We start from the raw sequence: 27,230 nt of genomic DNA, 5'->3' as shown, positions 1-27,230 counted from the left end.
CAGAGCAGCTTTCCTGTTAGCACTCCTAAGCCAGCACAGGCCCTCAGCACCCTGGCACCTGAAATGTCCCCCACGGACTTCCTTTCAGCTAGTAGTGGGAGGTGGTACAGAGACTGCAGGAGCTGTAAGGGTGGCAAGGAACAGGAAAGGCGGCTGGGGTGGGAGAAAGAAGAGTTGGGGTGACAGCTTGTCCCCCCCACCTTTGGACCAAAGGTCAGAGTTGTGAAATGGGCTCCCTGAGGGGGAGGGGCAAACTGCCAAAGCCCCATCAAAGGAGAGTTGGTGGCAAGAAGCATACGGTTCTCACGAGGGAGGGCGCCCAAGCCTGGGCTTCCGGGGAAAGTTTGGGTGGGACTGAGAATAAACTCCCAATGTTTATTCAGGGGAACACTGCCTGCCCATCTCTTTCACCCTCTCATAGCCCGTGGAGCTCTAGACCTAGGACTCTATGAGAATAGGAGAAGTACAAGTCCCCACAGAACCTTCTGTAACGGATGCTCATTCACCCCTCCTCAGGGCCTCCCAGCAGGCCCGGGAGGCGGAGTCTGCAGTCAGTTTTGTGCCCAACCACTTGTGGCCAGACTATCTCCCCTCCCAAGGAAATCTCCTTAGCGTAAGCCACAGGGGACGTCTGCCTAGACAAGGGCCGGGTGGGATGACCTCTCTGGGGACTTTCTGCCTGGGTCATCTTCCCACTTGGGCCCTCTCAGCCTCCTTTCTGGGTCTGGGGCAGGCAGTAGACAAGGGCATCCCAACTCTGGATAACCAACCCTCCACAGAAAACACCCCACTAAGCTGAGGGGTGGGCCCAGCAGGAAGGGAACAAGACCTACCTCCTCCCAAATTCCACAACCCAATCCCCCTCACCCCCACCTACAACCTTGGACCTGAGCAGGAAGCCCTAGCAATACATTCTGCTTCTGTCCCAAGAAGCACAGGGGTTTAAGTGTGGCCTCTGGGTCTTCCTCTCCCCTTCCCCACTCAGAAAGGCCTCACTTTCTGAGTCTTCTGGGAGAATCTGCTTCCCTGGGGGCGAAGGGGTGGGTGGGGACACACACAGGAGAGCAGCCAAAATCTAACATTCTTTCTGAGGTCAGTTTCTTCCTGAGTTGTCAAAAGAAAAAGAAAAACAGCAAATTCTACACATCTTACAAAAATAAGAGGCCTAAAATATTAAACAAGCTACATTTCTGGGATTTCCCCCCTCAAAAACAAACAAACAAAAAACCCTTCTTTGGGTGTTTTTTTTACTTTTTTTTTTTTTTTTTTTTTCTTGACTCCCACAGACCCAGGGTTTCAGCTGGGTGACGGATACGGGGTGGGAGGGGACTCCCTACCCCTCCTCTTCAGCCCCTAGACCTCCAGATCTCCTGAAAGGGACACCGCAGTCTTTGAATGTGAGGGACAGAAGGCAGGGAGAGGGACCAAGAGACGAGCGGCTGGAGAGCAAGGGATGGAGACAGAAGCACAGAGGGTGATAGATGGAGAGACAGGGGAGGGAGGAGCAAAAGAGAAACAGAGCCAGCGCGGGTGGGGCGGTGTGGTACGAGGTATGGTCAGTGACAAAGCGACGGGGAAAGAAAACTACGCGAACGCAGAGAGAGGGGGAGTGGAGGAGGGGGAGGGAGCCATTCACAAAGCAAGGAGACAAAAGGATTGTGGCGAGAGAGCAGGAGTTCCTTCGGCCCCGGGCCTTCCGTCCGCGGGGCCGAGATGGCGAGCTTCCCGTCCACAATAAATAGGAAAAACCTGAGTACACAGCGCATACGGCATCTATCTGCCTAGCAGAAGCATTTTCCTTCCCACGAAAAAAAAACATCCACCGGCAGCCCCCTTCTCTCCCCCACCCCATATCCCTCACTCCGCATCCCCCAGCCCGGTGGGGTTAAAGACGTCCCTCCCAAACAGAGGGGCGGGGAGGCGGGCGGCGGCTCCCGCGGCCTCACGGAGCGCCTTCAGTGTCCGAAGCCGTACATTTTGTCCCACTCCACGAACGAGTCCAGCTCCTTGGGCGAGGCCCTAGGGCCCACCTTGGCCAGCGCCGCCTCCAAGTCCTTGTAGGAGAGGGGGCGCTGCAGCCCCGGGAGGCCCGCCCCGGCCGCCGCCTGCTGGCACAGCTGCCCCAACTCGCCCCCGGAGAAGCCCTGGGTGCCCTGCACCAGGGCCGCCAGCTCCCGCTCGCTCAGCGCGCAGCCCTGCTGGGCCAGCGCCCGCTGCAGGATCTGCCCGCGGGCCGGGCCGTCGGGCAGCGTCACGTAGAAGCGGAGAGCGAAGCGCCGGCGAGTTGCCTCGTCCAGGGCCGCGGGCCGCGAGGTGGTGCCCACGACCAGCACGCCGTCGGCTCCCGCGCCGCAGCCGCCGTCCAGGCAGGCCAGGAGCGGCGCCTGCAGCGCGCCCGCGGCGGTCGCGCTGTCCTCCCGAGCCGACAGCAGCGCGTCCAGCTCGCTGATAAGGAGCACCGCGGGCGGGCGGCAGCGCGCAGCCGCGAAGGCGGCCTGGAGGAGGCGCGTGCCCTCGGCAGAACCCGGCGCAGCCAGCGTGGCTCCGCGCAGGCGCAGCAGCGCGGCACCCAGCTGTGTGGCGAGGCAGCGGCCCAGCAGCGCTTTGCCGGCGCCCCGCGGCCCAAAGAGCAGCACGGTCCGCGGCGGGCGCGGGCTGCCGGGGTAGGCGGGCGGCCTCAGCAGGGGCCACACCAGCTCCTCCTCCAGCGCCGCCTTGAGCGCGCCCTGGCCCGCCACGTCCGCCCACTGCACCGGCGGCCCGCAGTCCACCATTTTGCTGGTCACCAGCTCCAGGGCCCCCGGGTCCACACCTTTGGGAGGCTCCCCCGACGGCACCGCGAAGCCCCCGCGGGGAGCCGGCGCCGGGGATCGCTCCGGAAACTTCTCAAAGGGCTCGAGTTGCGGGCCGTAGACGGGGGAGCCCAGGACCTTGAGGGGGACGCCGCCACTGTACTTGCCTGATGCCTCCTCCGCCGCTCCCGGCGGCTTCGCCCGGAACCCGTTGCCCCGACACTCGCCGTTGTCCGCGGCGGGGTAGGAGGCGCCGTCGGCCGCCGGGGCCTTGGTGGGCTCGAAGGCGTACTTGCGGTAGCGGCCCTCGGCGCCTTCGTCGGCCGCCTTGCGCTTCAGCGACACCCCGGCCTCCGAGGCCCCCTGGAAGCCGTAGGAGGAGGGCGGTGGCCGGGACGGGGCGGGCGTGGGCAGGGGCGTGGGCGCCGCCAAGCCCGAGGTTAGGTAGGGGGCTGGGGGCGGGGCGGGCGGCGGTGGGAGGGTCCCATAGCCCGGCTGCGCGGCGTAGCCACCCGCTGGGTAGTTGTACAGAGGCCCAGAGGGGCCGTAGCCCGGCGGGGGCGGGGGCTGCAGGAGCGCGGCCGGGGGCGGCGGGGGCAGCGCGGCGCCGGTCTGCGTACAGTAACCGGGCGCCAGGTATCCCCCGCCGTAGCCCGCCGCGTACTCGGGCGCCGCCGACGGGCCCCCGCACGCGTTGCCGGCGTAGAGGGGTTCAGGCAGGTTACCGGCTAAAACCGGGGAACCCCCGAGGCCCCCGGAGCCGCCCCCAGTGCCCGACTTGGTTCCCGGGAGGCCCTCGTGGAGCGAGGCCAAGGGGTAGGGGGTCTCCGGCCCCGGCCAGGGCTCGGGGTCCCCCTTGGCGCCGTTGAGGAAGGCGGCGTCGCCGTAGCCGCCCAGGGTGGGGCGCTCGTAAGGCGAGTCCAGGACCCCCGAGTACTTCTCGGCGTAGCGCTTGAGGAGGTTGGAGGCAGTGAGGGCAGAGATGTCGTCGTGTGCCCAAGCATAGTGGCAGCGCTGGCGACCCCCGGGGGGCAGCTCCAACTTGTGGGCCGGCGACGGGGTGGTGGAGGAGACGTCCAGGTGCTGCTCTGGCCACTGGTTGAGGGGCTGGGCGTGTTCCGGTGTCCAGTGCATCTTCGACAGAGCTTCAGGCAAGAGAGAGAAGAGTCTAGTGAGACCCTGCAGAGCCTCTGAGAACCCGTCGACTGCCAGACACAGGCCGACCTTCTTAAACCTTAGCTTGGGACAGGCTGGTTTTCCAGCATCCACCCACACCTTTCCACCCTCCCCAGGCCGTCTTCTGGCACCAAAAACATCATATTTGACTTGCCCCTCATGTCCCACAATTAAGTTATCTGAAAATACTTTCCGCAGATCCAAGATGGATCTGAAAATGACATGTTTGGCCCTAACTTCACCTTCTAGGTAACAACTATTGTTTTGTCCTGGCCTCTCCAGCCCTGCCCTCTAGGACACATGGTCCTTACTTTTAGACCTGTTGTAGTGAAAGGTCAGGCAATGGGTAGTCCCCCCTTCCCCAGCCCCCAGCCCTGGGCATAGTCAAACCCAGGTGGGGCTTATTCAGTAACAGCTATTTGCTGCACACCCACCATGTGCTAGGCACTACAGAGGCACTGGGGTTGTGTAAAGGCCCCTGGCCTAGCGGTGGCCCAGCAGTCTGATAGTCCTAAATGCTCTGTTCACCTTAGCCTTCCCTGAGGCTTCAGGGGCTCCCTTTGGGCCTGAAGTGAGGGATGCCAGTGTCAGTGGCCGCACCATATCGTCCCTGGGAAACCCCAGAGGCTGACCCAGAAGCATTCACTTCCTTTCTACTTGGTTTCTTTTAGTCTCTACCTGATGAAGTTAGAGCACCTGGGTTCCAGACCCAATTCTGCCCATGACGACTGTGTACAAAGAGCAGGTGCTGCCACCTGCCTCGTTCACAGAATGTTACACCACAGTACAAAAAGTTTCTTTAGAAAAGACATATATGTCTTCTAGAGAAGATGGGACAAAGTCAGTTCACAGCAGTGCGAAGTTAGTGCACATGATAGAAAGTGGGTCACAGATTTGTCTCAGAGCTTCCCAGGAACCAAATAACTCATCTTGCAAAGTAAAAAAAAAACCATCATACTCAAAAGAAGCAAAAATGTTCCTGGCATAGAGATCATGGAACTTTTTTTCATTTACCTCAGGAAGCCGACCTGTGAGATGTAATAAAAGTGGCCTCTTCAGTGGCCGTACCGTAAACACGGCAGAAGTGTTAACTCGGCTGTTTTGTCCACTGTCCCTCAGCACCAGTCCAGGCGTGGGCCACACTGGTAAAAGGGATTCAAGGCCTGGGGAACAGCACTCTCCAGGCATATGGCTCCAATTGGTTGGCCTGATCCGAGGATAACATCTCAAAGACTAAATGGCCCCATGACATGCCAGAGAAGATCTTTGCTGATGATTATTTTTCAAACCTAAGCTTTTGATAAGACAAGTTAACCTTACAGGTTCAATATTCTTTCTTCAACAAAAGTTTATCGAGGGACTTTCCTGGTGTCACAGTGGTTAAGAATCTGCCTGCCAATTCAGGGGACACGGGTTCGAGCCCTGGTCTGGTAAGAACCCACATGCCGCGGAGCAACTAAGCCTGCGCGCCACAACTACTGAGCCTGCACTCTAGAGCCTGCGAGCCACAACTACTGAGCCTGCGTGCCACAACTACTGAAGCCCACGCGCCCTAGAGGCTGTGCTCCGCAACAAGAGAAGCCACCGCGATGAGAAGCCCGCGCACCACAACAAAGAGTAGCCCCCACTCGCCGTAACTAGGGAAAGCCTGCGCGCAGCAACAAAGACCCAACGCAGCCATAAATAATAAAATTTTTAAAAAATTTTTTTATTGAGCACATACTAAGAGCTGCACTGGGCATGGGGGCAGGTTGAAAGGTGAATATGATGGTTCAGCCAGGTGGAGGAGACAGACAACATCCTTTATGAGGTGGGAAAAGAGAGGTTGTGCCCAGAGCTCTAGGGCTCGGGGGAACATGCCATGCCTGGTTGAGAAGGCCTCACCAGGGAGGAGTATCTTTGCTAGACCTTGAAGGGCGAGAGACCAAAACTGACCAGACCGGCTAGAGGGTTCCAGCCCCTTCAAAGATGCAGAGCACAGTGCGTTGAGAAAGCCAGGGCCGGAATAGTTCATATGCCCTCCTCCCGCCTTCAAGATGCCTTACTGCCACCTTCTGGAAAATTGTCATAATAAATGTACACATGTACCACGTCTATGATGTGAACTGTGCCCCTTTAGAAGTAGGGCTCCTGTGCAGTGCACAACCTACATAACCATACGCTGTAAGCCTAGAGGGAGCACCAAGAACTGTTGGGTCCCTGGAGCCTTGCAAGTGGGTATATGTGGGGGGAGTGGTAGAAGAAGAGGCTGAAAGTAATCAGACCGTTTCTCAGGCTCTCCACAGTTGCCCTTACTTGCAGCAGCCTGACTGTATCACCTCTTATGGCTGTAACCTGATGTCAGTGGGTGAGGACAGTCTTTGAAAATAAAACTATTTACCCTCATCCCCGCTGCCCTAGGGAAGGCATGAGCCACGGATACTAAATCTTTAAAAGAGAAGTTCTTAGATTTGTTTCGCCTCCATCTGAGAGGGGATCCTGGCCACCAATGGCAAGAGAGCAGAGCAGAGACAGCAGAACTGAGGGTGAGGTCTGAGGGATGCAGATATGCAGCTCCTACCGAGGGGTCTCCGAAGAACAGAGGCTTTACCTATTGTCAAAGGGGTAATGTCCTGGGATATCAGAAATCCCAAGTGGTTCTGCTTGCAGGGTTATATGTGGTAACATCAGTCATACAAGTGTAAAAATTGTGTTATGACGTAGCCCCCCAAACCTGTTTTTTTTAAAATTCACTATTATCTGTGAATATAGATAAGGAGCTTTGGCTCCTTAATATAGGGAAAAGAGGTTTGAACTTGATGAGAGCACTTTCCCTGAACTTATTAAACTGGGCATGCTGGGGGAAAAGGGTGGCCCCTCCCAGAAGGACATACATAGACACAGCAAGGAAGGCTCTGGGCCTGGACTTCTTCACACGCCATTTCCCTCACCCACTGCCAGATCCGCTGCTCCTCCTTGTCGCGGTCATGCGGTATCCTCCCTGCCCCTCAGCCAGCTCCTGCCCTGGCCTGCAGCAGTCTTCACTCAGGTCCCCACTCCAGACCAAGCACTCAGGCCCTGGTCCGCATTGAACCACTCCACCTCAGCCATTGTGGACTCCAGGAACTCACTACCTCTGGCCCTCCGAACCTGTCCTCCCAGCTCCACACCTGTCTATCTCATCTGCTCCGGGCTCAGCCCCTTCCAGGCTCTCCTAGCCCCTGCCCAAGGGGGCCCTTGTCCATCACAGCTCATGCCACCCACTTGGAGACTGTCTCTACCCTCAATCCCCTCACATACTGGCCTTCCGCTCCAGGCCGTTCTCTTCCATTTTCGCCAGGGGCACGTCTCCCTCACCTCTGGCCTTCTATTTTCACCTTTATCTACATCTGCATCCATTTTGCAGGCCAGGCGGCCTGAGTGTCCCTCCACCCCAACCCATGACCCCACCTGGCCCAGGCTGGGACCTTGCCCCATTAATTAACTATTCTTCCCCATTACCATGGCCTGGCTCCATCCCCACAGCAAGCTTAATTCTTTCCCATTTTCAAAAAGACTTCCTATACCCTAAGTCCCCCACTAACTACCAGCCCATCTCTTGCCCTTCTCCTTCATTCTTCGCTCAAGCATCACTCTCTGCCTGCAGTGATAGCAGGGTAGAGCATGCTGTCTCCCTGCCCTCACCCTCAGGCCAGTTACAGCCCTCTCCTCTCACACGGGGAGGTGGGGCCTGCCTGTGGCCCGCCCAAGCTCCTGCTAGCCAGCCTCCGGTAGGAGCTGGAGGGATCTCCCTTGGAGAGGGACCCCACCTCCTATCCAGGTTCATAGGGCACACTGCAGTCCCTACATCAGCTGAGCTACACATGATGGAAGGCCTGGGGGACTCGGGGGAAGGTATGGGTTTTGAATCAGAGAGACCTGGGTTTGAATCCAGGCTCAAACACTTATGGCGTGAGCCTGAGCAGGCTGCCTAACCTCACTGAAGCTCAATTTCTCCATCTGTTAAAGGGCATAACATGCCTTGCAGAATGGCCATGAGGATTTAAAAAGATAACATAAGTACACAGTGCAGCGTCATCGGATATAAAGTAGAATGATAAGTGGTACAGTTAGGAACCTGAGCAGTGGCCCAACCTTGCTGAGTGAATCCGAACAAGTCACTTCCCCTTGGGGTTGGAGGAATGTGAAGAATGTTTCAGCTTTGATATGACAGACTGGTCCTTATGCCATTTCCTCTCTGTCCCCACTGGGGGCAGAGCCAGCCCCTTCTCTGTGCTCTATGCACTGTCTTGTGTAGCCCTCACAACAGTCCAATGAGAAATACTATTGTCATCATCCCCATTTGGCAGATGAAGAGACTGAGGTACAGAGAGATTAATACACCCCTAAGGTCACACAGCTGTTACCCAGGGGAGCAGGATTCAGACCCCAGCAGTCTAACTACAGGGCCCAGGCCCTGACCTCTTGGCTGCACCATCTCCCTGGTCTAGCCCTTGGTACTCACAGAGAGAGAAGAGCCTGAGGCCATGACACAGCCTCCACCAAAGCTCGTTTCCTTGGCCCTAAGGAAACGTGTTTCGGTGTTTACCTGGGAATGTGGCTATGCTTCAAGTGCTGTATGCTTACCCTTCAAACCTGCAGTTGGAAGCACCTCCCCCTGGGGGATCCCAAGTTAACTGTAGGCTGGGCAGACAGTTCCTTATTTGGGTGTGTGGCCTTCGCTGGGGGTGGCTGGGACTCTGTGGAGAAAACGCCACTTTTTGAAACTGCACCCTTTGGGGAGCAAAGGAGGTCAGGCTCCTGAAGCAGTTCTTTCTCTGCAGACCCTCGGAGGCTGGAACTCCACTTGACTCCACACACAGAGAGTGCAGGCCTTCAAACTCATAGGTGGTCAATAAATAGTAACAGAAAGAATTGCTGGATGGAGGGGGAGGAAAGAATTCTATAAAACCCTCCCCTCATTTGTAGGAAGTCTTCCAGGATCAAAGAGGGAAGTGATTGGGCCTTTACAATGGCCAAGGCACTAAATGCACTGATTTCAGTCCTCGTGGGCCTCTCCGATCCCCGTGGACCAGGCCCAGGACACTCCGTGCATCAGGTCTGACACAGGCTGTGATAGTGTGATTTACGATAAGAAATATATATGGGTTGGCCAAAAAATTCGTTCGGATTTTTCTGTAACATCTTACAGAAAAGCCCGAACGAACTTTTTGGCCAGCCCAATATTTAGTCTTCATCCACTGTTCCTGACTCACAGCTGCCCAGACCCTTGGACTTTCCTAAGCATAAGAGTGACGGGAGCATCTTTCATTATAATATTTGGTCTCTTGTCCGAGTTCCTGAAATAGCTTCAGAGCAATAAAGATGAAATTGGTGTCCTGTGATTCCTAACATGCCCCTTTCAACCACACCTGAGTTTATGTTAATGAGGTGATTTTTGGAAAGCTCCTAGGAAACCCAAGGATGAAGGCTGGTTGCAAGGGGAAGCAGCCATAATTAGAGGGTTGGAACTTTCAGCGCCCCCCACCCCACCTCCCAGGGAAAGGAGAGGGGCTGGAGACTGAGCTCCATCGCCAGTGGCCAACGGCTTAATCGCTGTTGGCTGTGTAAGAGGCCTGCACAAAAACCCCAGAGGACAGGGTTGGGAGAGCTTCTGGGTTGGTGAACACGTGGAGGTGCTGGGAGGGTGGCTGCTGGGAAAGGGCATGGAAGCTCCATGCATCTTCCCATATACCTGCCTTACGCATCTCTTCCATCCCGCTGTTCCTGACTTAAATCCTTTTATAATAAACCAGTAATCTAGTAAGTAAACTGGTTTCTTGAGCTCCGTGAGCAACTCTAGCAAATTAATCGAACTGGAGGAGGGGGTCGTGGGAACCTCTGATTTACACCCCACTGGTCAGAAGCACAGGTAACAGCCCAGACTCGTGACTGGCATCTGAAGGGGGCAGTCTTGTAGGACTGGGCCCTTAACCCGTGGGAGCTGCCGCTACCTCCAGTAGATTGTGTCAGAATTGAGTTAAACGTGTAGGACCCCCAGCTGGTGTCCCGGAACTGGCTGGTGTGTGGAAAACCCACAGGTCTGGTGTTGGAAGTGAAGCAGTGTGAGAGAAAGGGGGACACGCAGGAGGAGTGTGTTCCTCCCTCACACACGCCTCCACCCTCACTCTGACATCAAGAGGCAGCAGACACCCTGAGCTGTCCCTGTGTGACCACGGGCAAGACACCTAACCTCTCCAAGCCTCACTTTCTTCAGCTGTCAAATGAGATGGTGTAGATGATGGACAGCAAACTTGCTCTCGCTAGGAACCCTTTAAATGAGTTTTATACAGGCTGAGGTGGGAAGGGACCCCAACCATGCAGTGTCAACACCCCCCTCCGACTCCCGAAGGGGGCCCCTAACACGCCCTCCCCATCTCACAGAAGTTCTCTGGTTCAGAATTCCCTGACCCACAGGGCTGGGGGCGGGGCAGGAAGGAGGGGCAGCTGTGTGATGGCTCCAGGCCTGGGTGGAGAAGGGCCGATGTCACCCTCCTGAGCCAGCTCTTCGGGCTCCATTATCTCAGCCTGGGACAAAGGGGCTGGAGCGGAGAATCCCATTGTTGGGCCTCGTATGGAAATCTCATTAATCTATTCACCACGGCTCCCACAGGCCTTTTGTCCCAGGCTTTTTGTCTCTCGCTCACAACTGATGCCCCGGGGGTCTCCGGCTGCCTGGCAGAGCTTGAAGGGGACGGTTCCCCCATCCACTGGGCCCCGCCCCCTCGTGCCAACCCCCAGTTACTGCAAGAGGAGAGGAGAGGGAGGGCACCCGGGAGCCTCTGGAGGGCAGGACAGGTCACCTGCCTCAGCCCTTGCCCCCACCATCTAGGAAGCTGTTCCCCCAGCACAGCTGGACCCCCAGCACCCGGCCCTAGACACAGGGCCTAGCGTGGGTGGGGCTCAATAAGTGTTTAGGGGATGAACCGGAAGAGGCCAGAGAGGCAGCTACGAAACTCTGCACCACAAAGGCCGCAGCCCATTTTCTTCAGGTTCACTGTCTTCTTTCCGTCCAGCCAGCAAACACTTTCATATACCTTCAGAGTGCCAGCCACTGAGCAGCAGCTGTCACAGGGGCGAAACTGGATCAAACCTGTCCTTGCAACTCTACCATCTCACAGGGAAGATAAGGTGAAAGTGGTTATGGCCATGGGAAAGAAGAGAAGAGAAAAGAAAGGAAAGGAAGAGGCATGGAGAGAAAGAAAAAGAAAGAAAGAAGGGAAGGAAGAGAAGGAAAGAGGAGGAAAGAATGAAAGAGCAAGAAAGAAAAGAAGAGAATTAATACTGGCAGTTGGGAGGCAGTGGAGCCTATTTTCGGTGGGGAATCAGAGCAGCACCTAAAATGGGTCTCTGCAGACAGAAAGCACTGGGGTGTGTTCGCATCCGAGCTGAGCAGGGAGTGCTGGCACATCCGTGTCATCACTCACCACCCAACACCCCACCTAAGTAGAGAGTATTTACAGATGATAAAACTGAGTCCCAGGGAGGAGGTCCTGCTTGCCCAAGGTCAGAAAGAGGGCCTCCTCCTTCTGGCCAGTGTTCTCCCACCTCCACAGGCTCGGGTAAGGCGAGGATACAAATGGAGGAGCAGACCCCGGAGGGGAGCAGGGGTCCACCCAGCAGATCTCAACACTCCCCTCCATGTCCCTAAACTCACTCCTTGGCTGGAAAAATGGTGGCGAACTGGAGCTGGGGAAGGGGGAAGGGAGAGCCATAGGGAGATGAGGAAGGGGTCACATGCCAGGAGGTGGGAATGGTCGGAGCCAAAAGAAACCTGGAAAACAGCCCTGCTCATTCCAGCCTACAGGGCTCTGCTCACCCAGGTCCACTCACTGGAAAGCCCTCCCTGTGCCAACTAGCTCTTTCTCATCTTTCAAGGCCCACGGCAGGTCCTTCCTCCTTCACGCATCCTCCTTGGCCACTCCAGCCCTAACTGACCCCTTGCCTTTTGGGGAGAGCTGGAGAAAGTCCCTCCTGGCAATAAGAACACAGGCTGTTCTTCCTCTTGCGCCTGGATCCCATCCCCTTTCAATGCCCGGGGACTGTGTTCCCTCAAGTCTCCCGTCTCCTGCATGACCAGTTTCCCCCTCTACTGGGTCATCCTCATCAGCCCACAAACATGCTGCTCCTTTTCCCATCTTGGGGTCGGGGGAGCTCAAGAGGATCTCTTGGTCCCCTTCCAACTACATCCTATTGCACTCTGCTTGCTTTTTACCAAAATAAAAAACAAAACAAAAACAAGAAAGAGTTTAAAAGATGCCTATACTACAAGTTCTGATTCCTCCCCTCCCGTTCTCTCTTGAACGCCCTCCATCCAGGCTTGCACGCCCAGCGTTCCAGCTGTCTGCGTGTGCGTTGTTAAGTCTGACAGTCAGTCAGATGGCCAGTCCTCAGCTCAGCGGCATTGGACTCAGCCGATCCCCCCTCCTTCCTGAAGCTTCTTCACTGGGCGCCCCGCCCCCTCTCCTCCTCCACCTCTTTCAGACCCTCCTTTCACCCCTCCCCTCTGAGCCTCGCTGAGCCCAGGGCTCAGTCCTTGGAGACTTCTCTCCACATTCATTCCTTGGAGACCCCATCCGGGCTCACGGCCTTGACCATCGGCTGTACACTGAGGATTCTCCAGCCTAGTTCGCCCCCATGCACACCCCGCTGGCATAGTCAACCTTCTTCCTGACCCCTCCCCGCTTAAATGTTTAATGGACACAATTGACATGTCCAAAAATCAAACTTCTGACTTTCTCACCCAACTCCGACCTACCCACCACCCACTACTCCCACCCTGGGTCTTCCCCACCTCAGGAAACGGCAGCCTCATCCCTTCTAGGTGCTCAGGCCGGAAACCTTGGGGTCACCTCTAACTTCTCTCTTTCACACCTCAGACCAGCAAATCATACTGGCCCCGGCTTTCAAATCTATCCAAACTGCAGCCACCTCTCACCACTCCGGCGACATCTCTTACCCAGAGGACGGCAGCAGCCTCCCATTCTCCCCGCCCCATGTCCACTCTTGTCCCCCACTCTCTAGCCGCAACGCAGTAGCCACAGGACCTTTGAAAACATGTCTGAGCAGGTCATTCTTCTGCCCAGAAGCTTCCAGAGGCTCCTGTCTCACTGGGAATAAAAGCCAGAGTCCTCCTAGTAGCCGACCTCATCCCACTGATCAGCTTTCCCTCACCTCCAGGCCTCCCCTCCCACCACTGTCCCCTGGCGCCTCCCCTCCAGTCACACTGGCTTCCTCACTTGCTCCCCGCACACTGGCTTTGCTCCCACCTCAGAGGCCCTGGCCTTGCTGCACTCTGTGCCTGAGACACTCTTTCCCCAGGATCTCTGCACGGCTCACGCCTTCACTCACTCCAGGCCTCTGCTCAGCTGTCACCTCATCAGACCCTGACCCCCCAACCTGATGTCCTCTGTAGCACTCATCATAATATGACCTACTTGTTGCTTTATCTTCTTGTACCTGCTGGAAAGCTACATAAAAGCATGTACTTGGTTTTGTTCACTGTCATATCCCAAGCACCTAGGACAGTACCTAGCGCACAGTAAGTTCTTAATAGACTCTGTAGAGTGGATGGATGAATGGATGGATGGATGAGCAAAGAGGCTTGAAAATGCTTCTGTGTCCAAATAAAGAAAAAAAATCCAGGTGACTAAATTTGAGCCCACAGGAGCTGTTGAGGGTGGTAAGAGGCAAAGCCAGGGAATTACTTCAGGAGTGGATGGGGAGGGATCGCCTGGAAGGGGAATCCGCGTCTGTGAACAGCAGAGGACATACCCAGCCCTGATCTGGCTGGAGCTGAAGGACACCCAGGCTCCCAGGGACCCCACCTTTTTTTTTTTTTTTTTTTTTTTTCTTTTTCCCCCAAAAATCTTCCTCCTCCTCTCTTCCCCCAGCCAGGCCTCTGGGAGAGGACAAAAGGGGCAATGGAATTCCCATCAAAGGCCACCGGACACATGGTAAAGAGATCAGGGCCCTTGGGATCCTGCTTCCTCAAGGTAGTAAGGCCTCCCCGCCAGTCTGGCTCCTCTCTGAGATGCGGGTGGCTGGGGGCGTGGGGTGTGCTCTGGCCCTGGACTCCTCATATGTCAAATGCCAAACAGCAGGAGGCTGGCCAAGCAGCCCCCATCTGGGCTGTGTGTGTGCGCACACGCGCTGGGGGGAGGGGAGAGTGCAGAAATCCCTGCTTGTGTCCGCGGTCAGGGCCACAGACAAGCTGTGACCATCTGTTGTCGTCTTGAGAGGCCAGGCCAGGGGCCGAGCACCCTTGAGGATAAACCTTCCCTTTCTCCCAGCCTTCTAGTGCTTGCAGAGAACTTGAATAATTACCATTCAGTTTCATCCTCACAACTTCCCTGATAGATAAACATATTCTCCCCATTTTACAGAAGAGGAAATGGAGGCTCAGAGAAGGGGAAGTGATTCTCCCAAGGTCACAACAGCTAGTAAGAGGGGAAGCTGAGATTCTCAGCCCATCCTGCCAGCCCCTCCCTACCTCAGCCTTGGCCAAGGTGCCTGGGTGCCAAACACAGGGCCCCCTCAGGGCTAGGCTCTCAGGCACAGCTCCAGCCCAAGCCTGCTCCCCACCCCCTCTTCCAGGAAGCCTTCTAGGACTGACACCCCAAGGAAGTTCCAAGATGCTTCAAAGTCTAGAGCTCTATACAGCCACTCCTTTCCCACCCCGGGCTGTTGGTCTGTCCCTGGGTATTGGGCCCCCTCACCGGCCAGGACCTCTTAAGGGCCGCTCGGTCACCCACCCACACTGGGGCTGGGGTGCTCTGACAGACTGGGGAGGGGGCACCGCACGCTGCGAAGAACCCCGCCTAAGGTCACACAGGCAGGAAGGGATCTGCACCCAAGAGCCTGGCTTCCACCTCTGAACACAGGCTCTAATCCTGTGCTGCCCACATCGCAGCTGCTAGCCACAGGGAGCTATTTAAATTCATTAAAATGTACTAATTATTTAAAATTAAATCACTTATAATTACTTATTAATTATTTAAAAATAAAAAATGTATTATTAAAGTGAAATTCAATTAAAGGAATTTCCTCGACAGCACTAGCCACACTCCAAGCTCTCACTAGTCACATGCGGTAGTGGCACCTGCATGGTCAGCGCGGACACAGAGCGTCCCCATCACTGCAGAAAGTTCCATGGGACAGTGCTGCTCTCATCCCAGCCAGGACTTGCTTCTGCAGCCAGGGTGCTTCCCACTACAGCTGGAGCCTCCGCCGCTTTCTCTTGAACTTGAATGGAGTCTCACTTCTTAAGGTCTCCAGGTAAGACATCCCTAGGACTCGGATTCCATTCCTCAGGACTCCAGCTTCCCCAGGAGCCGGGGAGGGAGGGCAGATGAGCTGAACCCACCACTCCCCGCCAGCCCAGCCTGTCCCGCCTGCCACCAGCAGAGGAGGGGCAGGCTGAAGAGGAGAGGACAGTAGGACAGGGCAGTTTGTCATCTGGCCCTTCAGTCTGTGCCTCCTTCCCTCCCCCATCAGCTGCTTAACACCCATCCCCCTCTCCTACCATCCTCATCCTCATCAAATCCCATGGACAGATGGGGGCCAGCAGGGAAAAACGTGATCACTGTGAAAGCACTCTCCAGTGCAACAGAGTCTAGGAGTCACAGCTGTGTCCCCTGAGGCCTGGCCAGTCCTTCATGCCCGCCCTTGTGTCAGCAGTGAGAGAAGGGGGGAGTACTTAGGAATCTTAGGGGGAGATTTAGGAATCTGTAGATGCTGGATTATTCTAGCAGACACAACCCCAGTTAAAAATGCACTCAGTCATGTGGTCACTCATCCATCCATCCATTCAGGGCACATTGAATAAGTCCCACCACGTCAAGAGGTAATAAGAGGATGTAAAGATGGACAGGTGGGCTCCCTAACCAGCTTGACCAGGTAGGGACGTGGCTTATTCTGTACTTAATCCTCGTTGCAGGCTAGATGAAGATCCTTTGTCTCTGCCCAGTGGTCTGAGCAGGATGGACAGCCCCCCCCCCGCAAACCCCCCCTAAACAGGCGCACAGCGCGTGTGCGCGCTCGCGCGTGCGCACACACACACACACACACACACACACACACACACACACACACTGCCAGCTGCTGCCATGAACTCCCTCCCATGGTCTTTCTAGCCAATCACAGCACCGAAGGGTAAGTCTCACTGCCCAGCGGCCCCCAGGGAGTGTATTAGCACATTTGAACCGCTCAACCTGCAATGACAAAGCCTGGGGCCTTGGGAGGAGACACAGCAGGAGGGGAGGGGGCCCTGTGGGGAGCTGTCCTCCCTCCTCTCCCAGGGGAAAGCTCAGGACTAAATTAAGCATTCTGGGGCACAGAGGAATTTGGGGGCCCCAGCTCCAGCAGTGAATAAGCGATCCATAAAATCCCAATTTACACACTCACTGATCAAACGGCCCATCTACTCCCCTAGGAACTTGGGCATGGCTCCTGGGCTTTCCCCTCTCTTGCAGAAGGTCCTGGGGTGCCAGACCCAGGACACAGGCAGCCAACGCTTTATCTGCAGACTCAGTCCCATCCCCAACCCCCATGAGGCACATCCATTCCCAGGGCTTGGGGACCTGCCTGTACCCACTGTGATCTGGCTGCCTTTGGTGGGACTCATCAGGTCTGCCCTCTATGAATGACAGCTCTTTTTCTCTCCTGTGCTGCCCCGGGGCTGCCGGGGCTGACTTCAGCCTCATCAGAGCTGCTAATCACTTTTCCAGCTCTGAAGCCCTGCTCTCCTGCCCACTCCCTTCTTTCCGACAGCCCCTCCATGTTTTGTCTTGACCCTCATCCTGGTGGCTGTAGCTGCTGGGAGATGCTCTAAGCCCTCTCCTTCCAGCCACACAATCTCACCCCTCCCGCAGGCTGGGAAGATATCCAGAAACACAGGGCAAGGTATACGGGTTTCCTATCCCCAACTCATCCATCTCCCTGGAGACAGCAGGTAGGGAGAACTGGCCTAGTTATCACCCTTACCCCATCCTCCAAAGAAAACTCAATTTGTCTCCACCTACCTCAATTTTGTTTGCTTTATTTAGGCTGCCTGAAATTTCAGTAACAGAAAACCATTCTGGTTAACAGGCGTCCTCTTTTAAACTACCTACAGCTCTGGGAGGTTCTGGGCTATCAGCCACTCGGCCCTCAATGAAAGTTAGCAAAGCTGATTGGCTTGTCTCCATGCCTGCTTGAGAGTGGCCCTACTGAGCAAGTAGAATTTTCATCAAGGACAAGTAAAGCGAGTCTTCGGGGCTGGTAACTGCGTTAAGGGCAGCACAGCCCACCCTACTACGCCCTCTTCTCACTACCTGAGCTGTGTTGGAGCAGGTTAGTGGGGGCTTTAACTGCTGGGCCCTGGGACAGGACAGAAAGGGAGGGAGGGCTCACCCTATGTCCATGCTTTCCGGAGGGCTTGGTGGGTCAGGCTGCTATCTCCCAGAGGCCATTGCCTCCTGGGCCCGGAGCTCGATCTCCATGACGTCATTGAGTCCCCCCAACAGACTGCTAGGAGGGGTTTATGGTGCGAGCCCATTGGACAGCAGGACACACTCCTTCCCTTCTTCCTCCTTTCCTCACCTTCACTGGCTGCTCCCAGGGACCCTCAAATGCAGCCTGGACTCACTGGTGACTTCAGTTAGGCAGGTGTCTGAAGACTGACCTGGGGCTGGGGGTCTCTGAGCCCACCCTGGCAAGCCCAGGGGTCCATCTGGAGGTCACAGTCCCACCTCCTTCCTAGGGCTCAGATGATGCAGGGAGTGGGTCAGCCTCTGAGATGTGGGGCAAGTGTCTCAACCTCTCTGCTTCCTCCGGTGTGAAATGGGGCAGCCAGCATGTCCCAGCATGCCCCCAGGCTGGCATGAGGGCAGTGAAGGAAGGGTGGTACTCTCAAGAGTGGCTGGAGGGAGCCAGGGGCTGGGGCAAGACACCAGGCCTGGCTCTGACTTGGCTCCCAAGAGGGCTGGCCAGGCACTTCAGCCTGAAAAAGGCAGGGTCGGGGAGACTCCCTGGCGCCAAAAGGATCCAATGCGCTTGAGAGACCCCTAGGAGAGAAGGGCGGTTTCCAAGCTGGGCCCCAGAGTGGAGGCATCACCCTGCAGCGTAAGGCCCCTGTCCTGCCCCTCTCAACTGCTGGGTGGGACTGTGGGGGGAACTGAGTTCCAGACCACGGCTTCCCTGGACGTCCTGCCTGACCCCTGGCCCTGCTGCCCTGTGTCCTGGAGCACCTCTCACCCACTCCTCCTCTGCCAATAGAAGGAGGAGCCCCAGGGCCCTGCCCCCTCTCTGCCCTCTGTCCAACTTAGAAAATGCCCAGATAATGTCACATGCCCCTTCAGGTCCCTCTTGAGAACCCGCTGTGCCAGACCCAACTTCATCCCGAGCCACACTTTTCCTGTCCCCGGGAATCTTGGGGAGCACTTGGCTTCGCAGCACAGAGTGGGGACAGCAGCGGGCACTGGCGGAGGAGGCTGTGGTCACTGGGGTTACTGGCCGGCTTGGGCAGCCCTGCTGCCCGGGGCTGGGTGAGACCCTCCTAGTGCCTGTCTCCTCGTGGATCTGCATCTGGGGCCCTTCGTCCCTTGGGACTTGGCCCTGAATGGCTGTGGGAGGGGGAGGAGGTCAGGGCTCTTGACCAGTGTTCAGTCGTAGGCCCCTTGTGCAATCTAGTAAACCTGTGGCCTGTTCTCAAAAGTATTTGTCAGTGCATACGATAAAAATACACAAGAGAAAAAAAAGGTGTAACTATATATCGCGACAGATGTTAGCGAGACTTATTGTGGTGACCATTTCATACTATATACGAAAATCAAATCATTATGTTGTACACCTGAAACTAATGTTATATGTCAATTATACCTCAATTAAGAAGCAAATAATACCTGGGACTACTTTGTCAATTATACCTTAATCAACCTGGGGAGGGGGTAGAATTTTTAAAATATTCAATACACGGGGCTACAAAGGGAATTAATAACACTGGAATACAACTCTATTCATGAGCTCCTCCGGGATCACGGATCACGGGTGTTTAGCCCAAGAGACAAAGGCTCCCTCTCAGACCCCACCCCCTTCCCCCCAGCCAAGCTTAAGATCCAAGGTTGACTTGAGTCAGTTTGGGTGGCATGTGACCTCCAAAAGGCTTAAGCTTTAAAGTCTGTGTGATCCTATGTTCCCGGGCCCCAAAATACCCCCCTCCCCATGCATAGGGGTGTGTGAGAGACACCCTGCACAGGGCCAGAGCAGAGCAGAGGTAAGGGAGCAGGCCCAGGCAGCCTACCCAGGCTTCCCCAGCGGCTGCCTCTGCCCCCTCCTACTCCCTTCCCAGCCCTGGGGGAGCCCAGCTGAGTAACTCCAGCTATGCAGCCTGGCCGGTCTACCTGGGCGTGAGTGGGCAGGGCTGTCCTCGAGGGGGTGGCCCCCTGCACCTGCGGGGACACAGGAACAGAAAGAGAAATGGTGGGGGGGATGGTGCTAGGCAAAAACCAAACAACCACAGCAACTCCTGTCTGCTCCGATCTGGGACCCCAGCACACGTGCCAAGCACTGCTGTAAGCACATGAGCTCATGTAATCCTCACAATAACCCCAGGAAGGAAGTATGATTGTTACTCCCATGTTACAGAGGAGGAAACTGAGGCACAGTTAACTTGTCGAAGTCACCAAGCTAGGACATGGTGCTGGGTGGCAGCTCTGTGCAGGCCCTCAGCTCCCCCCCCACCCCATCCTCGAATGAGGCGAATCTGCCATGAAAGAGTTCTGGCTTAATGTTAGCTGTCTGAGAACATGTAGGTTGTCTCTGGAAGTGATAAGCTCCCCATCAGTAGAGGCATTCAACACGAGAGGCTGTCTGCAGGGAGGGGCACTCTTGGGCAAGTTGATGGGCTCTTCCTCTCCTCTCTGCAATTTTTCTGGGTCATCCCCACTTACATGTCTAATAGGCACTGCAAACCCAACAAGTCTAAAAACTGAACTCCTGACCAACCCCACCCCGATGAGGCAGCTCCATCTTTCCCAATAAGGGGCTCAAACCCCAAAACTCTGACCCGAGAGGGCTACAGTATGGAAGTTGGTGACAGGAGAATGGCCATCCCACACAGAACACGGGTCACCTGGAAAAGGAGCCCCTTCCTAGAGGGGTGAGCGTCTGGCCACCAACGACCGCTGTCTCTCTGAGGAGCTGGGCGGGAGGGGCGATCCCCCCTGGTGGCCAAAGTCCCCCTGGAGGCCCTCTGCCCCAACAGAAACCTCCAGGTAGACCGGGTAGATGTGGGAGAACATGAGGCAGGGGGAGGTGTCTTTTTGCAGTATAACCCGAATCTCGCCAGTTTTCTTTCCCCACCGGCCTGGAAAGAAGAAAAAACACCCCAGGCTCTCGAGCATCCGAGGGCCCAACAGGCCAGTCAGCAGCAGGTGGACTCTCCCAGTTTCCTAATTCCCACAGTCACAAAGATGGAGCTGCCTCATCGGGGTGGGGTGGTCAGGAGTTCAGTTTTTAGACTTGTTGAAGGGGCTCCTTTTCCAGGTGACCCGTGTTCTGTGTGGGATGGCCATTCTCCTGTCACCAACTTCCATACTGTAGCCCTCTCGGGTCAGAGTTTTGGGGTTTGAGCCCCTTATTGGGAAAGATGGAGCTGCCTCATCGGGGTGGGGTTGGTCAGGAGTTCAGTTTTTAGACTTGTTGGGTTTGCAGTGCCTATTAGACATGTAAGGGGGGATGACCCAGAAAAATTGCAGAGAGGAGAGGAAGAGCCCAAACTAGGGCCTCTGTCACCTATGAACAGCCTCCCTCGGGGGGGAAAAAGAAGTCTCCTCGGGACTCTGCCGAAGATGCAAGGCCCTGCTGTGAAGGAAGTGGTCTTTTCCCAAGTCTCTCCTCTCCATCCCATCCTGGGTCCTGTCCACCGCTCCCCAGCCCAAGGACCGTCGGAGGCTCCCTCCTACGCAGGGAAAACAAGGAGAGCGGTTCTGAAAGCTTAGCCTGTCCTTTTGCCTATTCGCTGGTCCCTGACTCTCTTGTAAGCTCCTGGAAAGTGGGACCACATCAGAAATAATGCTTGTTGGATGAAAGCCTGCCCAGATAAACTATCTGGGCCTGGCTCAGGGCCCTGCTGAGTGTGAGGTGAGTGTAGCAGTGCTTCACGTGGGTGCCTGCAGCAAAGGAAAGAGCGCCAGGGCTAAGGATGGGATCTGCTCCTTCCAGGCCACATGGGAAGCCGAGGGTTGTTATGGAAGATCCGAGGCAGGAAAGCCCAGCTCAGGGGCTGGTATGTAGGTGCCCGGGGAGTGTGTGGGGAGTCTCAGGGGCCCAGGAATCCCGGCCCTGGGCACCGTCTGGAACCTGGCTGAGATACGCCCAGGACCTGGCACAGTGCCAGGACCCAGCAGGTGCTCGACCCAGGTTTGTTAGAATAAAATGCAGCCTCTTTGCCACATCTTCCCATCCATCCCTGATTGATTAATTCCAGCACTGGGCAGGGGATCAGGTGGCTTGAATCTTCCAGGCAGTGAGGGGAGGCAGCTTCCATCTCCCGGATTCCAGACGTAGCCAAGCTGGCTCCCCTCTCACCTACCTCCTGAGCCCCGCCTCCTCCCCTGACTTTACTTTGGAAAGAGCTTCAAAGATGGCCTGGGCAAGCCCTGCCCTGGGCCAGAACTTTCACACACATGTCCCCTTTTTCTCCTTGCTCCTACGCTGGGAGTTGGTTCTCTGCAGTGGGTACCGAATCACCAAGTGGGTCACCAGAGGTAGGCGTGTACTTCAGAGACAAAGGACACACTATGTGACACCAACACCTCTATCACCTATGAACTCACTCACTAGTGTTCTTACCCCCATTTTGCAGATGAAGACCTAGAGACATAAACAGAGTATGTGACTTGTCCAGGGCAATTAGACCTGATGAGTGGCAGGGTCACTGCAGCCCAGGGCTTGGCCCCTCGGGTGGGGGACATGATCGGTCATCATAAATTGGGACTGGGGCCTACGGACGTTGGTCGGAGGCCACTGCCTAACGCTACCATTCACTGAGAACACCCCACCCCACCACCAGTCCCCAAGGTGAATTGCAAAGGCTGACTGTCCACGCCTCCGTACTAAAGGAAAAGAGAGCCAGGCACCTGGATGGTTCCCACTGCAATCCCTTCTCCTTGGCTGGCCCAAGCAGGAAAATGTCAACACCAACAGCAATCACAGATGGTCCCAACTCACGATGGTTTGACTTACAACTTTTTGACTTCACAAAGGTGCGATACGCATTCAGTAGAAACCGTACTTTGAATTGCGAATGTTGATCTTTTCCCAGGCTAGCGATCAACGTGCACTAGGATCCTCTCTCGTGACGCTGGGCAGTGGCAGTGAGCCGCAGCTCCCAGTCAGCCATGCCGTCACCAGGGTAAACAACTGATACAAAACAACCATTCTGCACCCATTAAACCATCCTGTTTTTCACTTTCGGTACAGTCTTCAATAACTTACATGAGATATTGAACACTTTATTATACAATACGCTTTGTAAAAAAAAAAATAATAATAAAATAAAATAAAATAAAATACGCTTTGTGTTTGATGATTTTGCCCAACTGTAAGCTAATGGAAGTTTTCTGGTCACCTGTAAGGTAGGCTAGGCTAAGCTATGATGTTCAGTAGGCTAGGTGTATTAAATGTGTTTTTGACTTACCATAATTTTAACTTACGATGGTTTTATCAGGACATAACCCCATCGTAAGTCAAGGAAGATCTGTACAGCCCTGAGCACTGTCCCCTGCATTTCTGACCAGGCTCTCACAGGCCCACAGTCCTTCAAGACTGGGACTCGGGGCTTCTGGCTCCTGACTCATTTAATCCTCATGATGATGTTTATGAGGAGGGCACCATGATTAGTACCATTTCTCAGATGAGATATAGAATACTTAATAAGCACTATGTAAATAAATATTAGCTACGATTCATCAAGTCGCTTAAGAGAGTGCTCAGAGAAGAGCTAGACTCTCTTGCCCCTCATCCTTGTCCCTGGGGATGAGTGGGTCCTAAAACAAAACAACCCCTGGACCTCCTCTCTCCAGGTGACACATTCAGAGGTGACTAGCCCATACCCCGACCCAGGCAGTGTGAACCTTTCCCACTCAAAGGCTGGCCCAGCAGCTCCGTCCGATACCCCTGGTCTCTTGGCTCATCCTGTCCACCTTCCATGGAGACAGCACCAAGTGGAGGGCAGGAGTGCTGGGCTGCAGGCCCCACTCTGCTCTCAGCACTTCAGGGGTGTCTGGACTGGGGTGAGGGTTTCTTGATGTACGGTTCCCATGGGTGTCACGGGGTCCAAGAACCCTCTAAAGCAGAAGGCAAAGTCTAGTATCGAGTGATGGAAGTGCATTTTTCTGGGGATGGCTTTTGAGGGGTCTGTAAATCAATAAAAAGTTATGGACCCAGGACTGGGTCATCTTGAAGACCCCTCCCATTCCTAGTATTCTTGGGCTACATGCATTTAAACATAAACTCCACTCCTCATCCTTCAAGGCCAACCTCAGCAGCCACTCTGGAAAACTCTAAGATATCTTGCTTCTTTGACTGTAGCATAAGGCTTGGGACCCACATAGCCTTGTAGGGTCTCTCCTGCCTTGATCTTCCTCACTAGCCTGCCAGCTCCAAAAAGGGAGCAGGGCCAGCCCAGGGCTGAGATGGCAGAAGGCACCAGTATACCCCATGGTCGGCCTAGTGGGGCTTACCCCAGCCCACAGCCTCTGTCCACGGGAAGGCAGAGGCTCTCGGTGTTGCGGGCCACAGGTGTACCCGGCCTCAGGTCCATCTCTCTCCACAGCGGCCCTGGAACCTCACTGAGCCATGCTCCCACAAAGAACCTGGTTTTCATTAAATCGGGTGGAGGAGTCATTAGCTGCCAGCCAAGTCAAGAAGAAGCAAACTTCTGCTAGAAGGCATAGGGAGAGCAAGGGAGACCAGCCTGTCCCCTGCGATCCCTGGCTGACAGAGGTGGGGGGAGGGGGAGGCGGGAAGGCTGGGCTCCTAAGGGTCCAGCAACTGCAGCAGTAGGAGCTGGGGGTGGAGAGTGGGGGCAGTCTTGGCCCAGATAATAAGCAATTGTTAATGTGATCCATATGGATCCTGACTGGCCTCTCTGTTTAACAGGATGATAATGGCAGGGAAAGAATGCTGGTCTGTGGGGAAAGGAAGGGGCAAAGTCCTCCCCGGACTTGGGGATGGGGGAGGGTCAGCAAATGAGGAGGAGGAAGAGACCCACCCAGGGGTCTCCCCCAACCCAGGAGCACAGAGTTATTTGCCTGGAAGTGTCCAGATGCCATGTTTTGCAGGCTGCCCTTACAAAACCCCTTTTATTCAGCCAACAAATATTTATGGAGCACCCACAAGGTGCCAGGCGTCCCCAGTGGGGACGGGGCACGGGGAAGTGTATGCTCCACCCCTGTCCTCCAGGAGGAAAAGCCTAGTGTGGACTCAGCCTCAGAGGCTGACAGGAGGCACAGGTGCAGGGTTAGGAGAACATGTAGGGAGGAGCAAGTGACAAGAGCTGCGGGCTCTGAAGAGGGTATATGGAGGAAGTGTGGCATCCCAGTCGGGCCTTGAAGAATGTGGAGGTTGTGGAGAGACAGGGACAATGGGAAAGCATTTGGCTGAGGGAACAGCCAGAGCAAAGGCAGAGAGGCGTGAAATTGCGTGGAGAGAGTCTGAGGTCTCAGCAATAAAGCTGCAGCCCAGGCAGGGGAGGGGAGGGGAGGGGATTCTTGCTCCATAAAAAGCTGTGGCCATGGATGACCAGGAGGAAGGCAGGAAAGGGCTCTGAGAACAACACACTCCGGTCTGGTCCCTCTCCTGCCCCGCTCCAGTCGGCGCAGTGGAATTGTCCACTCATGGGATCCTCAGCCCAGCCCAGCCCACCCTTACACCACAGCCCGAAAATCCCGCAGGCCCTCGGAGGTCAAACTCATCCCTGTGTCTCTCAGCCCTCCTCTTCTTCTCCTGAGGAGATGGGGGTCCCCCTGAAAAGTGGGGGTTATTGGGCCTCCCCCGGAGCAACTCCGCTGGCCCACAGAGCTAATTCCCTTTGGCGCAAGAGGGCTTTCCCCCGAGAAGATATTACAGGGAGGGCACGAGGGTCACTCCTTACAGGGGTGGTTGCTGAGAACACCAGTGGAATCAAGTGGAAATAAATGAAATGGCGTTAAATACGGGAGAGGGGGATTTACGAGGCCTGTCACCCGGTGGAGTGAAGCTGGCCGGCAGGCCCCGCCCCTTTCTCGCCCACCCCAGTAAGTCCCGTCCCGCCCCCTGCCCCGCCGCTCCGGCGGCCGCCGGGTACCGGCGTGCGGCTGGGTCCCCGCGGCGCTCAGCCACGAGCCGCGCAGCGCGTCCGTCCTCCGGGGTCACAGCGCAGCGGAGGACGGCGCTTGCTCCCGGATAGGAGCTCCGGGATGGGGGCTCTGAGGAACCCCAGCCCGGCCGCTTCCAGGACGATGCACAGGGGTTCAGGTTGGACTCTGGAAGGGTCTGGGGCTCCCCTGTGCAGGGTCAGAGTTCTTTGGACCACTGCATCACCTGGCCCACTCCAGCGACTCCACAGGGAAGGCTCTGGGCCCCAAGAACCGAGAAGTTCTCCCGCCCCGCGGAAGCCCAGAGTGGGCTTCGAAACGGATCCCCATTCCTCGCTGCCTGGCCGAGGGCTGGAGTCCGCTCAGCCGCGGCAGCCCGCGCGGACGACAACACAAACATTCTTCCGTCCTCTATTCTCCTCCAAATTAGGTATCCATGGAGACAGGGCCTGGCAGCCTGACAGCCCCACGGCCTAATCCTGATTTAGTGACCGTCCCTTTAACAGCCCACCCACCCGTCCACCCACCGCTGCGCTCTGGGCTCCTGGCTGCCTCTGGACGCAGACTCCAGGCCACTTACACTCGCCCCCGCGCAGAACCCTTCCCAGGCCTCCTCCGCCCAGGGACGGAGAAGGGGGCCTACATTTGCTGAGCACCTACTGTGTGCCCAACCCTAGCGGAGGACCCTCTATCGAGCGGGTTCCTTAGCAAGGGAATCTCTGTGTAGACAGACCAGGAGAGGGCTCTTGGAGTGGGGAAGTTTAAAGGGCTCTCGGGAGAGAGGGCCGGGAGCTCAGAGGGTCACCCTCGCAGCCTGTAGCGCACGGGTGAAGGTAAGTTGCTTCCTGCAACACCCTGACTCTGAGATGGGGGCTATGCTCTCCCGGGCCAGAAGAGAAGAAAGGCAGGGGTTGGGCGTGAGGGACGCAGGACCCGCAGGGCCCGAAGTGGCCTCAGTCTCCTGTCACTGCCCCGTCACGATGCGGGGGAATCTCCGGGCCTGGAACCCAGTCCCCACCCCCCTCCCTCACACACAGGGGCCGCTGGACAAAGACCTGACGGAGTGGGAGGGGCCTCGGGCCGGCCCTCGGGCTCCGGACACTGGATCCTTCTGGGACCCGAACCCGCAAATTCTGGTTCCCCACCCCCAATCCCGCAGGCTCCCCCCAGAGCCTGCTGCTCGCTACTGCTGCAGCCTCCGCACCAAAGGGGGCGGCGAACAGGGTGCCCGTCGGCTGCGGAGAGGAGAGCCCCTTCTCTGCCCGCCCCCTCCCCCCGGGAAGTGACCCTCGGCTCCCACGCACCCGCCGGGGTCTCTCGCTGGCCTTGCCCTTCGACCCCCGCCTCGTTGAACCCCGCGCCCCGCAGCCCCCGCCCTCTCCGGCCCTCGCACTGCCCCGCGCCCGCGGACAAAGCTCCGGACACCCCGACCGAACGAACGGTCACCACCCCCTGACCCCGGCCCGCCCGCGCGCTCTCGTGCCTGCCCCCGCCGGGCCCGCGGCCCCGTACCTCGGCATCCCGGCCGGGTCCTAGGTGAGTGTGCGCGGCCTGGGGGGGCGTCCGGCCCCGGGGCTGGGGCGCGGGCCGGGGGCGACAGGCCGGGGCTGGGGGGCAGCGGCGCTCACCATCCTGGAGCCGCTACTGCTGCGGCTGCTGCGGCCGCCGCGGGCGGGAGCGGGACTGGGCAGTGGGGGTGGCCGGACAAGGGGCCGCCCCGGCTCCCCCCGCAGGCAGGACCCCCACCCCCACCCCCGCCTCCCCTCGCCCGCCCCCAGCGCCCTCCCTCGCAGGCCTTTGCTCCCCTCCCCTTTCCCTGCTCCTCCCCTCCCCTCGTGCCCCTCCCTTCCCCCCAACTCCCGCCCCTTCCCCGGCCCTCTCCACCCCGGCTGCTTCCCCGCCCTCC

The 27,230-nt window shown here is 56.7% G+C and overlaps 1 protein-coding gene across 1 annotated transcript; it reads right to left on the bottom strand.

The window, feature by feature from the left end:
- On the bottom strand, positions 1-26,921 carry FIGNL2 (fidgetin like 2). The gene is made up of 2 exons (XM_024123080.3): positions 26,837-26,921; positions 1-3,937 (listed from the first exon to the last, which is right to left on the bottom strand). Exon 2 carries the CDS (start codon positions 3,924-3,926, stop codon positions 1,956-1,958), a length of 1,971 nt encoding a protein of 656 aa, XP_023978848.1. The 5' UTR covers positions 3,927-3,937; positions 26,837-26,921; the 3' UTR covers positions 1-1,955.
- Positions 26,922-27,230: the final 309 nt, after the last annotated feature.

This window comes from Physeter macrocephalus, chromosome 6 (genome assembly GCF_002837175.3).
Source record: "Physeter macrocephalus isolate SW-GA chromosome 6, ASM283717v5, whole genome shotgun sequence".
Classification (NCBI taxonomy): domain Eukaryota; kingdom Metazoa; phylum Chordata; class Mammalia; order Artiodactyla; family Physeteridae; genus Physeter; species Physeter macrocephalus.
The sequence above is the reverse complement of the archived record's forward strand: the minus strand, read 5'-3'. Positions and strand labels throughout refer to the sequence as shown.